General features: G+C 55.7%; 8 protein-coding genes across 8 annotated transcripts; 2 read left to right on the forward strand and 6 right to left on the reverse strand.

Moving 5' to 3' along the window:
- Window positions 1-93: 93 nt before the first annotated feature.
- Window positions 94-2,787, reverse strand: KL911_001719 (uncharacterized protein; the record flags this gene model as incomplete). The annotated part of the gene is made up of 1 exon (XM_043196708.1): window positions 94-2,787. The coding sequence occupies one exon, from the start codon at window positions 2,785-2,787 to the stop codon at window positions 94-96; it is 2,694 nt and encodes an 897-aa protein (XP_043055480.1).
- Window positions 2,788-3,248: 461 nt separating this feature from the next.
- Window positions 3,249-3,527, reverse strand: KL911_001720 (uncharacterized protein; the record flags this gene model as incomplete). Its single annotated transcript, XM_043196710.1, has 1 exon — window positions 3,249-3,527. One exon carries the CDS (start codon window positions 3,525-3,527, stop codon window positions 3,249-3,251), a length of 279 nt encoding a protein of 92 aa, XP_043055481.1.
- Window positions 3,528-3,974: 447 nt separating this feature from the next.
- Window positions 3,975-4,823, reverse strand: KL911_001721 (uncharacterized protein; the record flags this gene model as incomplete). Its single annotated transcript, XM_043196711.1, has 1 exon — window positions 3,975-4,823. The coding sequence occupies one exon, from the start codon at window positions 4,821-4,823 to the stop codon at window positions 3,975-3,977; it is 849 nt and encodes a 282-aa protein (XP_043055482.1).
- Window positions 4,824-4,875: 52 nt separating this feature from the next.
- On the reverse strand, window positions 4,876-7,080 carry KL911_001722 (uncharacterized protein; the record flags this gene model as incomplete). Its single annotated transcript, XM_043196712.1, has 1 exon — window positions 4,876-7,080. The coding sequence occupies one exon, from the start codon at window positions 7,078-7,080 to the stop codon at window positions 4,876-4,878; it is 2,205 nt and encodes a 734-aa protein (XP_043055483.1).
- Window positions 7,081-7,251: 171 nt separating this feature from the next.
- On the reverse strand, window positions 7,252-8,739 carry KL911_001723 (uncharacterized protein; the record flags this gene model as incomplete). Its single annotated transcript, XM_043196713.1, has 1 exon — window positions 7,252-8,739. The coding sequence occupies one exon, from the start codon at window positions 8,737-8,739 to the stop codon at window positions 7,252-7,254; it is 1,488 nt and encodes a 495-aa protein (XP_043055484.1).
- Window positions 8,740-8,880: 141 nt separating this feature from the next.
- KL911_001724 (uncharacterized protein) lies at window positions 8,881-9,921 on the forward strand (the record flags this gene model as incomplete). Its single annotated transcript, XM_043196714.1, has 1 exon — window positions 8,881-9,921. One exon carries the CDS (start codon window positions 8,881-8,883, stop codon window positions 9,919-9,921), a length of 1,041 nt encoding a protein of 346 aa, XP_043055485.1.
- A 128-nt stretch (window positions 9,922-10,049) lies between these two features.
- KL911_001725 (uncharacterized protein) lies at window positions 10,050-11,053 on the reverse strand (the record flags this gene model as incomplete). Its single annotated transcript, XM_043196715.1, has 2 exons — window positions 10,050-10,470; window positions 10,578-11,053. The coding sequence occupies 2 exons, from the start codon at window positions 11,051-11,053 to the stop codon at window positions 10,050-10,052; spliced, it is 897 nt and encodes a 298-aa protein (XP_043055486.1).
- Window positions 11,054-11,281: 228 nt separating this feature from the next.
- On the forward strand, window positions 11,282-13,087 carry KL911_001726 (uncharacterized protein; the record flags this gene model as incomplete). Its single annotated transcript, XM_043196716.1, has 1 exon — window positions 11,282-13,087. The coding sequence occupies one exon, from the start codon at window positions 11,282-11,284 to the stop codon at window positions 13,085-13,087; it is 1,806 nt and encodes a 601-aa protein (XP_043055487.1).
- Window positions 13,088-13,097: the final 10 nt, after the last annotated feature.

The raw sequence follows: 13,097 nt of genomic DNA on the forward strand, positions 1-13,097 counted from the left end.
GCAAATATTAGTTATTAGGCTGTCGTGGGCACTAAGGAAGCAAGATATCAATAACGGGGGAGCAGTCCTCTATTAACCCATTCAAGTGCTAGCTCAGTTGGACTTCTCGTGCTGAGTAGAGACTCTGTTCATGGCCACCATGAAGTCCTCCAGGGTTCTCTGAGGAGGTCTCTCCTTGAGAGGCTTGCCGTTCATGAATCTGTCGAACTTCTCGGACTCAGACATGATGACGTAGGCGCCACCAAGGACACAGAAGACACCGAAGGACCAGATCCACACTCTGACAACGGTGACGATGTCGTTCCAGTTCTGGGACCACCATCCGAACAGGGTGAACATGGTGGCGATGATATCGACAATCAGGACGGCACCCGACAGTTGCCACGATGGCACGGAAGACCAGAATGGACCGGTGGCTCTGGTGACGAAAATCAGCCAGTTCTCGGTCAGGGAGATCTGCAGGAACAGGACACCGTCGATGGAACCGAAGTTCTGGATGATACCTCCCTTTGGCAGGAACATGGTGGTCAAGGTGATCCAGGTACCGATGGCAAGGATGATACCCATGATGATGGACATACCCCATAATCTTGGCAGGTTCCACTTGACTGGCTTCTGGTCGAATGGAGCGTTATCGTAAGCAATGGCAAGAGTAGCAACGTCGGCAAAGATGGCAATGAAGACGACCAGGTCGATGTTCAACGACTCGTTCAGAATGGCAATCCACAGACCAAGGAAGATCTCCAAGTGCAAAGACAGAGCAATACGGTAGACAACGTAGGCGTACATTCTGTGGAAAATCTGTCTGGAGGTCTTGAGGGCGTCAATGATGGCAGAAAGACCTGGAGCAAGGAAAACGATATCGGCAGCAGATCTGGCAGAGTCCGAGGCACCCTCGACGGCAATACCGGTGTCGGCCTTCTTGAGAGATGGGGCGTCGTTGACACCGTCACCGGTCATGGCAACCAAGTAACCTCTCTTCTGCAGAATCTCGACGACATTGTACTTGTGCTGAGGGAAGACCTCAGCGAAACCGTCAGCGTTCTCAACGAAGTCAAACAGCTCGGATCCAGACAGGTCTCCTCCTCCGGAGAGTCCCAATCTGTCGGCATCGAAAATGTTGGTACCAAGACCCAGCTGTCTGCAGGTCTCCTTGGCAATACCAACGGCGTCACCAGTCAGCATCTTAACTCTCAAACCAAGCTCTTTAGCCTCGTTGACGGTCTTAGCAGTGTCGTCTCTAGGAGGGTCCATACATGGCATGATACCGAGGATCTCCCAGTGGCCCTCGCCTCTCTTTCTGGCAACACCTAGAGATCTGAAACCTCTGGAAGCAAACTCGGCAACCTTGTTCTCGTACTTCTCGAGGATGTCCTCTGGAATAGGGTGGTCCTCCTGGACGGTCTTCAGAACGAACAATGGAGCACCCTTGACACAGATGATTCTCTCACCTTCTGGGGACTCGACGTATGCAGTGACTTTCTTGGAAACAGGGTCGAATGGCTGGAACTCAAGCATCTTGTACTTGGTCAAAGCGGCTCTGGCTCTAGGGTAGTTGATCAGGGACTTCAGGAAAGCCTTGTCGATAGCGTCAAGACCCTTCTTCTTTCTAGAGGCAGCGAGACAGGCGGTCAACATCAAGTCATCTGGCTCCACACCCTCGACGGTGTAAGGCTCGTGCAAGGAAAGCTTGTTCTTGGTCAGGGTACCGGTCTTGTCGGAACACAGGATCTCGACACCGGCAAGAGACTCGATAGCAGACAGCTTCTGGACAATGGCCTGCTTCTTGGCCAAGTAAGCAGCACCGACGGCCATGGTGGTGGTGACGACGGCTGGAAGACCGACCGGCACACCAACAATGGTGATAGCAAGAGTGTATCTGAGGATTCTGACGATCTTTGCGGTTCTGTAGAAGGCAGAAGTCCAGACAACCAGCAGAGTGACAATGACCAGGACGAGCAAGGTGGTACCGATACCGTTCAGGACCTCGGTGAAGTGACCTTGTCCGCCGGAGGCCTTGTTGACCAGGGCAGCGGCTCTACCAACGAAGGTGGAGTCACCGGTAGCAGTAACAATCATCAAAGCCTCACCTCTCTTGACAGTGGAAGAGGAGAAGGTAGGGTCGCCAGATCTCTTGTCGACGGCCAGAGACTCACCGGTAAGGGCGGACTGGTCGACCTGCAAGAAACACTCGTCGGAAACAAGCTTACCGTCGGCAGGGATGACAACACCGTCTTCCAACTGCAGAATGTCACCAGGAACGACCTCAGAGGCAGGAACTTCGACCGGGTGGCCGTCTCTGATGACGGTGGCGGTGTTGGCCAGCGTCTTCTTCAACTCGTCAACAATGGAACCAGCCTGGTACTCTTGGATGAAACCGACACAGGCGTTCAGCATCAGCAAACCACAGATAACACCGAAATCGACCCAGTCCTCGAGACCGGCAGCCAGAATGGCAGCAGCCTCCATGACGAACTGGATAGGACCAATAAAGAACATACAGAACTTGAGCACGAGGTTCTCCTTCTCCTCGGCCATCTGGTTGAGACCATACTTCTTTCTTCTTTTAGCAACCTCGTCGGAGGTCAAACCAACCTTCGGGTCGGTTCTCAACAGCTCGTCGGGAACGACCTTGAAGGAAGAGTGGTCCTGCTCCTCGTCCTCCTCCTCGCCGTCTTCACCACCGTGATTGGATTGCAATTCCATCACCAATTGGTCGATGTCGTCTTCCTCCTCATCATCTTCATGAAGAGGAACTTTCTCCTTGGTTGGTTCAGTTGCAGACATGATGAGTCTCTATTCTAGCAATTGAACTGAAAGAAAAAAAGATATAAAGTTGGATGGAGAAAAACGAAGGAAAGATACTGCATTTTTAAGAGGTGGATGCAAATTATGCACCGTGAAACGAAGGACTTTGTTCGTCCAAATCGAGTAAACAACAATCGGTACCAAAGAGGCAAAAAAGAAACACAAACCACAGCAACGTTTCCGACCAACGAGTTATTTAGCTGTTTTTTCACTGGTCGATATTGTCGTGAAAACCGATTTCTATTGTTTTTCAGCAACGGGATATCCGGGACGGCATAATTTGCGTGAAAATTGGACACCGGGACGTAGCCGATGATGGCTCGAGCTTGCCGTGCGAACCGCAACGCACTCAATCTAGCCGCGAGCTGCTCCATCTCACTCGGTTATCTAAGGGATACCGTTGCGCGGAGACGTTGTGTAGGTATATCTTACCCGCCTTTCTACGCTATCGTTTCTTTCTGTGTGCTATTGTTAACGATTTGCGATCCAGGGGAGAGTTGCAGGATTGAGCCAGGGACGGCTATAACCCGGAGCTGAGCGGAGCCAGAACATATAACTACAACCTGTCCATCCTTGGCCCCAGGTGGCTCACCTTCACCCACCAACCTCAGCGGACGTCCGTGATAGACAACCCCAGCTTCTACAGCTAAACTACGTAATTGCCAAGAGCAAAATATCTGCACCGGTTTCGGACCAGGATCGGTTATATGCACTATCATAAATTTTGAGGTTTTTTTCGCCAGCTCTTTTTTCACTCAACTTGCCAAAGCCGAGCCGATTTTTTCTAGCCATTCATTCATTCCGCATCCCACCGTCAAAAAATGCTGTGTTCTGTTTTTAGATCACAGTGTTCCCTATTGGGAAATACGCTTACCCAAACAAGATGCCCCGGACCATGACATCCTTCTTGTCATGATAGCCGGCCCTGTATTGTTTCCCTGCCCCATGTGACATAGACTCTGTCAAACGCTAGTCCTCGTGTGTTGCAACAGCGGGCCTGCTTACTGGGACAAATTATGTAAATTAGGTGATTATTCCACCTGGCTGCAGCGAAGCTAGCTAATATTTCTGCTTTTTTAATTTCACAGATAACGATCGTTACTATTCATACAATTCCGTTTATCCACCTATAACCGAAAACCTATAACCCAAGCTCGCCACCTGGTTTACTCCGTCCACTCCTCGTCGCTGTCGCTCGACAGGATTCTCGACCGGTGCCGCGTGCTCGCAGGTCGATAGTACTCATCACCGTCGTCTATGTCGCTGGGCTCGCTGTCTGCGTCCCTGAGGTCGCGCTCAAAGTCGTAGTCAACGTAATCGTCGTCGAAATCGTCATCCTCTTCGCCAGGAGACGGCGCATTCATAAACAGTCGAAGGGTTTCCCGCTGCCGCCAGGCGTCTGCAAGTTCTGGGCTCTCGCGCTCTAGCAGAGATATGAAGCTCTCCTCGCCGTACGAGGCGGACTCGTCATGGTACTCGGGGTCAGCCTCGCTGTCCGAGGACGAAAATCTCTCGTTGGAAGCCGCAAGAAGGCGTCGCCCGCAATTCAGGCACCGCGAACCATGTGCTTCCCAGTGGCAGACGCTGCACCGCGGGATCCCGTCACTGGTGTCCAGAATGGCCTCCGAGTAGTTGTCAAACAGATTCTTGAAACACGTATCGTTGTGGTTGTCTTTCTCGTATAACCTGTTGCGCTCGCGTATCATTTTGGTTATGGGCTCTTTTTGGTCCGGGTGGTCCTTCGCCACTGCCTCCAGATAACTTTCCAGCAGCTGCTTCATCGGGACGTTGAACACAGGAACACGCCGCACGCGCTGGCGGCACAACGGACACGAGTGCTTCACCTTGAGCCAGTCTGACAGGCACTCGTAACAGAAAGTGTGCCCACACGCGACCGTAAACGGAGTCACCATCAATTCTTGACAGATGGTGCAAGTAAAGACCTCGACACTGCGTCGCATCAGGTCCTGCTTGTTCTCATCCCCCAAGGATTGCAATAACCTGAGCACTTCCATCGATGTGGATCATAAAAAATATTTACGTTAAATAGAAATTTGTTCGATTTGTCTATCTTTGTACAAGTTCCCTCCAGCGGCCAATTTTCTCTAGATACTCGTCGAGTTTGCGCATGTGCTGCGTGCTGACGTGGTCGTACTGGTTCCGTAGCACGTTGATCGTGTGCTCGAGGTATATAACAAGGTTCTGTCTGATCTCGTCGCTGTCTTGCACGTCGAGGTTATGGGCGTATAACTCACAGATGGATTTGGTGTTGCGCATGAAAAGGTCCGTGGGGTAAAACGTCTTGTCCTTCTTGAGTTGCTCTAGGATATCGATCGCAAGGTCCAGACGCCCTTGCTCAAGATAGAACTTGATTATAGCGTACACAGCCCTCAGAAGCTCGGTGTTGCTGCGTGGCGAGACCCCGGTCATCCTGTCCATGACCACCATGCCAAACTCGCGGTTATGGAACTTGACGGCATCCAGCAGCATGTTCGTGTAGTCTGAAACGGTCAGCGAGTCGCGGTACCCCTCCACGATCGACGAGAGGAACTTGAAGGTGCCGAGGCGGAATTTCGGGCTGAGAGTCTTGCGTTTGAGAAAAACCAGCATCTTGAGCGACGGCTCGTCCAAGCTGGCGATTTTCGGGTTGCTGCGTATAAAATTCACCAGCTGCTCGACTTCCTCGATGGACCGCGACGTCTTTAGTGCCGTCGTCAAAATGCCCTTGTGCGGCCAGATCCCGTTGCGCATCCGGCTGTCGATCGCCTTCATCCGCGGCAGCACGGGCTCTGCCCGGTCCCCCACTATGCTCCTGCGCAAGAGACGGTGCTTGCCGGTTTTTTCGTCGAGCCTGATCACGTGCGCAAGCCGTTGGAGCGAGAAGTTGTCGCTGCTCTCCAGCTCCTGCACAAATCTCCGCGTGATAGGCGTGCGGATCATGGGGTATGCTGCCACGTAGGTTTTCCACAAGTTATAGAAATAATCCTCCTGGAACTCCAGGCCGGCTTCCCTGGCTACCTTGAGCAAAAGCTCCGCGTACACCTCGGGCTGTCCGTCGCGCTGAATCCACCATAAGACTCTGCGGAGCAGGTTTTTGAACTCCGCATCGCTCGCAGCGTCCTCGAGCACTCGCCTGGCCAGCGAGACCTCTCCAACTCTCATCAACATGTCTATGCACTCCTTGCGGAAGCACTCACATTCCTCGGGCTCTAAACGCTCAACCCATTCCACATAGACAGTCGAGATGTATTCGCGGGCCTGTCGCCCAGTTTCGATTTCGTCCAGCTCGTCCAGGAACCACACCTTGTGGCTTTTCGTGTCTTCCATATGCTGTATAACCCATTTTTCTTGTTCTCGTGTACCGTGGCGCATCATTATCTTGTATATTAGGACCCGCGTGCGAAAGTGGATGCTGTGGCCTCTGGAGTGCCACAACCGGTATGCCATATAGCAGAGCGACGGATTGGACGTGGTCTGCTGCAGGTCTTTTAGGTACGAGTCCAGAATGTCGGCGGACAATTCTCTGCATGACATAACTGTCTGATTAAATATCTGCGTGGCCACGCTCACGTTTTCTGTGCGCAGATACACACGTAGAGCTAGCCGGAAAGCGTCGGGATCGGGGTCGTCAACACGACTCAGGTAGATGCTGAATATGCGTTCAAACTCTGTGTAGTCGAAGTTCATGTACAGGACGAGAAGCAGGCGCTCGAGAAATGCAATGCTCAAGCCGGCGTAGTCGAAAACGTTGCGAAATCTCTGTACCATTTTGTAGATGAAGGTGTAGTTGCCAGACATGAGAAGCAGCTGTTCCAGCTCGAGTGGCGTCAGAGACACCGACTCGAGCCTGCGGTATAACTCGGCGTACTGCTTCGTTCTGAAAAGCTGGGCCATATCTGGTGGTAAAAAATCGGGGACAGGCCTTTCGGAGTGCTTCTGGCAGGACTGCTGCTTGTACTTACCCCTCAGAAACACCTCCATGGGTCGTCTGCTGATGCGGAGTAATCTCGACAAGTCTGGACGCTCGCTCTGCGGCATGCTTTCTGGCTCCTGCGGTGGATCGTTGGATAACTCCTGGTTTTGCGGCTGTGGCTCATTCGGCGCAAGCTCTTTATATACATCGTTGTTGGCGTGCTGTTCATGTCTATCATCATGGTCGTGCGAGATGGTCTTGAGCCTCAGCCCAGGGCGAAACCCTGCGACACCCCCTTGGTTCATATTGGTAACCGGTTTGTCTCGCTCTAGCTGGCCCCAGTCAAGCTCTACTCGCATGGAGAAGATCCGGAGGCATACTCGCCCCGGCGAGCTCAGCAGAATGCGCGCGTTCTGAAGCCTCTGCATCGCAGAGTTGTATATGCAGCGAGCAGGAGTAGTAGAATAAGTTGATTTGGAAAAAAAATCAAAGAAAAATCTTAGAGAAACCGTTACATAAAAATAATTTCGTTACAGTTTACTGGATAAATTTATGTGAACCGCTTTTGTCTGGCTGAAGGCTGCCAGACCGGCCTCGCCCAGCTCGCGGCCAATTCCTGACATCTTGTATCCTCCGAATGGCATGCGGTAATCTGTTGCGAACGTGTAGTTCACAAACACCTGGCCGCTCTGGACCTCGCGGATATACTTCTGCGACCGGTTGATGTTCTGGGTGAACAGATATGCGGCCAGGCCGTAGGAGGAGTCGTTCGACAACTCGATTGCCTCTGCGTCTGTGCCGAATTTTGACACTGTGACGACGGGGCCGAAGATCTCTTCTTGGACGACTCTCATATTCTGGGAGCAGTCGGCCAGAATTGTTGGCTGCAGGAAATAGCCCGCCAGGTCGGGCACTTTGCTGCCTCCGCACACAAGTCGGGCACCCTCAGCCAGTCCTATCTTGATGTAGTCCAGAATCTTGTCCTGCTGGACCTTGGACACCTGTGGGCCGACGTTGACGCCCTCTGCGAACTGCGGTCCCTGCACAAAATTCTGTTCGACGTGATTCTTGAGTCTCTCCAGAAACTCGTCGTAGATGCCCGCCTGCACGTAGATTCTCGACGAGGCAGTGCAGATCTCGCCCTTGTTGAAGAAGATGCCGAACGCAGCCCACTTGACGGCCTGTTCTAGGTCCGCGTCGTCGTACACCACCAGCGGCGACTTTCCGCCGCACTCCAGAGTGCATGCCTTGAGGTTCTCTGCGGCGAGCTTCTGGATGGTCTTACCAACACCGGTGCTTCCCGTAAAGGTGACCTTGTCGATGCCCGGGTGCGATGCAATGGCAGATCCGACCTTGGTTCCGAGACCACAGACAACGTTCACCAGTCCAGCCGGAGCTCCAGCCTTCACAAACAGCTCGCACATATACAGGGCAGAAAGAGGCGTATTTTCGGACGGCTTGACCACAATGGCGTTGCCTGCAGCCAGACAAGGAGCCACCTTCCACGCAAACGTGGAACACGGGAAATTCCACGCCATGATGGCAGCACACACCCCATATGGCTCCGTCACAGTGTAGGTGAATTTCGACCGCTCTGTTTCGACCGTCTTACCGTCCTCGGCGGTGATGGCCAGAGCACTGTAGTAGCGGAACACGTCTGCCGAGTGCAGCACGTCGAAAATGGCGTTCGTCGCCTTCGGCTTGCCGCTCTCGAGCGCCTCGAGATCGGCCAATTGATCGCTGTTCTCGACCATCAGCTGCGACATCCTGAGCAAAAGGTCCGACCTTTCGCGGCCGCTTTTGGTCCGCCACACCTCCGTGAAACACTTTCTCGCGCTCTTCACCGCCTGCTCCACATGTTTCTCGTCGCCAAGATGGACGGCACAGATCTCTGTGCCGGTGCCGGGGTCCTCGACGGCGAGTTGGCTGTCGGTGGCCAGAAACTCGTTGTTGATAAACACGCCGGTCTCCAGCTGGTACTTCTTTCCGTTCGGGACTGCAATGTGTGCGGTAGTCATTCAGGTAACAAAAACAGCACTGAAAGCTATCTATATACCGTGTATGCACCTTCCTGATAAGGCAGGAGCTGAATTAAATTAGATTTAGGCATTTGTGGTGCAAGGGTGTACCAGAAAAATATTAGCACACTATTCTTCGCCATGAACGCTCCGTCTACACCACGACACCCTGAACCGGACCAAGAGGTGGAATTGACCGATCGCGACATACCGAAGGATCTCGCCGAGGCTCTGGATTTGTCATCCGCCTCTGAGGAGGCCGTGAGCAGCGAGAGCGTCGAGATGGTCCCGACAGCAACCACGAACAGTTTTGATGATTTCACCGACCTGGATGCGCTAATCAATCGGCCGTCACCGGTCAATCCGTTCGGACAGAATCGCGGACTCACTGCGTCGGAGCCGCCGCGTCTCGTGCGGCGGCCGCCCCAACGCCCGCGCAAACTTAGTGGAGCGCAACAGAGCCGGCTGGTGGCGTACATGGACGCCAAGCTGCTGCAGATCCAGCGGATGTTTATCAAGTACCTTTCGCTGCGCAACGATGATGACGAGAACGATGCCGACGACGAGCAGACCGAAAAATCGCCGCTTGCCGAGATCGACGCGTCGCCCCCTCCGCAGCAGGAGCCGGACGACGTTTCCAAGTACACGCTGGATCGGCTGCTGGAGCAGATCACGAGCGCCGTGCTACTGCTGTGGGTCTCGCTTTACGGGACGGAAAAGATTCCGCCTATTTACCATTCAAACCTAGCTGGCACCGAGCCCGAGGATGAGCTGCAGATCGACCTCATCGACCCGTCGACCGTCGCGGGGCAGCCGGCGTACCTCATCCGAATCATGGGCGATCTGGCGGACTATTTGGAGAAGTATCGTCTCGACTCGTTCCAGGACTTCCAGCTCGTGTTGGAGCTGCTCGCCAAGATCGACAACTTCGCGAGTATTTTGATCGACCAGACAGAAAAGCCGATTTTCAGCACCACCGACAAGGTGCGCATGGACTCGATCGTGCAACGCACGAAGATGCTGATGGTGGCCAAATTCGAGGAGTTCCAGGCCGCCGTCGACGCGAGCGAGACCGACGAGCGCGGAAAGCGCAGCGCACACTCGGGCAGAGACCTGCTCCCGACGTACCAGCTGCTTGTGGGCGAGATCTACGAGGGGATCACGGACCGCACGTCGATATGAGCCACTGGTACGCGGACGCGGTGTGCTGTTCCTCCTCGCACCACAGGTCCTCCAGTTTCTCCGCCATTCTGCGCGCCAGCGGGTACTGTTGGTCCTGGGCGAGGATATGTAATTCTTTGGAGAAAAATTCACGGTGCGCCATTTTGCGGGCCACGCAGCCTCCGATCAGTAGCGGGAACAGCAGCAGCGTGAGCGAGTTGCCCGACAGCGCGCCGAGCTCGGCCACCAGCTGCTCGAGGTAGAACTGTACCACAGGGCTGCCCGCCTCTGTGGCGGCGTCCGCGAGCTTCAAGTAGAGAATCTCCTGCGCATAGAAGAGCGCCTTGCACACGGCAAGGTTCCGCTGCGTCTGGCACTGGCCCGGCGTGAGGTCCTGGAGCGGGATCTGGATCTCGAGCGTCTGGATGGCCGTCCACGTGAGCGTCATTTTGTGTTTCACCGGGGCGAGCAGCTTTGTGGTTTTCGCGTCCGCGAGCTTCGCGAGCGTCTCGAGCGACTCCAGCAGAAGCGCGCGCTGTTGCCCGACGTGCCAGTCGCACGCGAAGGGCACTTCCACGAGCGCGGTGAAGTTGAAGCTGTGTTGGTAGAATTCGTACGGCGAGGGCAGCTTGGCGGTGTTGCAGAAGAAGAGCGCAATGGGGAAGTTGCGCACAAACACGTTGAGGACCGTATGGCTGTCGGGCAACGCTGCGAGCGCTCCCAGCGTCTGCGCATCAAGCAGCTCGCGCAAGCTCGTCTCGAGCGCGTGCAAGGTGTGGATGGCGACGATGATCCACGAGAACGGCGGGGCGTTTTCCACCAGCACGTCGAGCGCGGGCTCGGACGTCAGAATGTCGAACCGCGGCGCCATTTTGCGGTCCTGGTGCTTGTAGGAGTCGAGCTCAAACACAAAGCACATGTGCGAGGGGATCAGGTACTCGCTGGGGTCCTCGGGGTCGGGCTGGGGCAGCTGTGATGGCGACGTTGCGGCTTTTATCTCGTAGTTCCTGGGCAGCGCAGCACCTCGTTTTTCGGGCCACGAGCAGTGCAGGAAGTTGCGCGAGCAGCCCGAGCACACGGGGAACCGCTCGTCGCACTTCTTCTTGCGCTTTCGGCAGGTAAAACAGCCGGACTTGGTTCGTGATTTGGACATGGGCGAAATAAAAAAAATGCAACAATTTTGTGGGTGCGAGGTGTACATAGCACCCGCGAGCGGACGGGCACAGGCTGCGTACCGACCGGCACAGCAGCTGTCGCTGCAAGCCGTTCTCTGCTGCCAGCTTGCCAGAGCTTGCCAGGGCTCGTCTTTGCAATGGCGCGCTCTTATATGGCCGTGCTCTCGCCGAGGAGAACTGCCTAAACGAGCGACAATTTATTCCGCATGGAAATTCCCGATCTGACTTATCAGTGCCAAATAAATAGCAGCGCATTGCCAGCAGCTGCCATTTTTTTAATCATGGTGTCTCTGCCTTTGTCTGTGTCTGCCCCTGCCAATATCGAATCCCTGTACAAGTTCACGGACGACGTGTCGGACCCGCAACTGTTCGAGTCGTGGAAGCCCAAGATCGCCGCGTACCGCCAGGCCTTGGCGGACTCGCTGCCGGCGGAGTACAGGCTGCCCGAGTCCGAGATCCCTGCTGATCTCGACGAGGCCAGCTTCAACACCGTGCAATTCCTCAAGGAAACCCAACACCTGACTCCAGCGGAGCGCGAAATCACCGAGTCGTCCGCGACGGAGCTGCTGCGCAAGATGGAAGCCAGAGAGCTGACTGCTGTGGCGGTGCTCAAGGCGTTCGCGCATCGGGCCGTCATCGCGCACCAGCTGACCAACTTTGCGTGCGAGTTCTTCGTGCACGAGGCGCTGCAGCGCGCCCAGCAGCTGGACGAGTATCTTGCTGTCCACGGCAAGCTGGCCGGCCCGCTGCACGGCATTCCTATCTCGCTCAAGGAGCAGATCGGGCACGCGGGCAAGATAACTCACGGTGGCTGGGTCGCGTGGCTGGACAACGTGCCTGAAGAGGACGCCGTGACGGTGCAGGTGCTGCGGAACCTGGGCGCCGTGTTCTACGTGCGCACGAACGAGCCGCAGACGCTGATGCACCTGGACTCCAACAACAACATTGTCGGGCGCACGCGCAACCCGCACAACTCGCTCTTGACGGCGGGCGGCTCGTCGGGCGGCGAGGGTGCCAGCGTGGGCTCGCGGGCGTCGCCGCTGGGCGTGGGCACCGACATCGGCGGCTCGATCCGCGCGCCGGCCGCGTTCTCGGGCGTGTACGGCCTGCGCCCGACCTCGAGACGGATCTCGACGTTTGGCGGCGTGTCGTCGGGCAAAGGCCAGGAGTCGATCGTCGCCGTGGCCGGCCCGCTCGCCAGCAGCGTCGACGACATCGAGCTGTTCATGAGCGCGTACATCAACGCGGGCAAGCCGTGGGACCTGGACCCGTGGTCGCTCCCGATCCCGTGGCGCCAGGTCGCCGTTCCCGAGCCGCAGAAACTGTCCGTTGCGGTGATGTACGACGACGGGCTCGTGAGACCGCTGCCACCGGTCGTTCGCGGTCTCAAGCACACGGCGGGCAAGCTCAAGCAGGCGGGCGTCAACGTGATCGAGTTCAAGCCGCTCGAGACAGACAAGCTGTACGAGGTGGCCAATTTGCTGTACAGTTGCGACGGCAACCATGCGCAGAAGGAGATGCTGCGGCCGTCGGGCGAGCCGCTGTTGCCACTCACGAAATGGGCGCTCTCGTTCGGGCAAGGCGACCGCGCGCTGTCCGTCACCGAGAACAGAGAGCTCAACTACCAGCGCGACAGGCTGCGCAAACTGTACAACGACTACTTCGTCCAGAACAAGGTCGACTTCATCCTGTGCCCGAACTACTGCGGCACGGCCCCCGTGTGCGTCCAGGACGGCGTCGAGGGCCCTTACTACTGGGGCTACACTTCGCACTTCAACCTGCTGGACTTGCCCGGCTTGACGGCTCCAACGGGGCTGTACGCGGACCAAAACGTCGACACGAAGCCGGACTACACGCCGCGGTCGACGATCGAGGCGATCGAGCACGCCAAGTACAAGCCGGAGCTCGTGCACGGCGCGCCGATCTGCTACCAGCTGGTCGGGCGGCGGTACTTTGATGAGGAGGTGGTTGCTGCGGGCAAGCTTTTCGGGCAGATCCTGGAGATAAATTAGATAGTGATAG

The sequence above is a fragment of the Ogataea haglerorum genome (assembly GCF_019207285.1).
Source record: "Ogataea haglerorum isolate 81-453-3 chromosome Unknown 81-453-3_NODE_4_length_651989_cov_98.092404, whole genome shotgun sequence".
NCBI lineage: Eukaryota > Fungi > Ascomycota > Pichiomycetes > Pichiales > Pichiaceae > Ogataea > Ogataea haglerorum.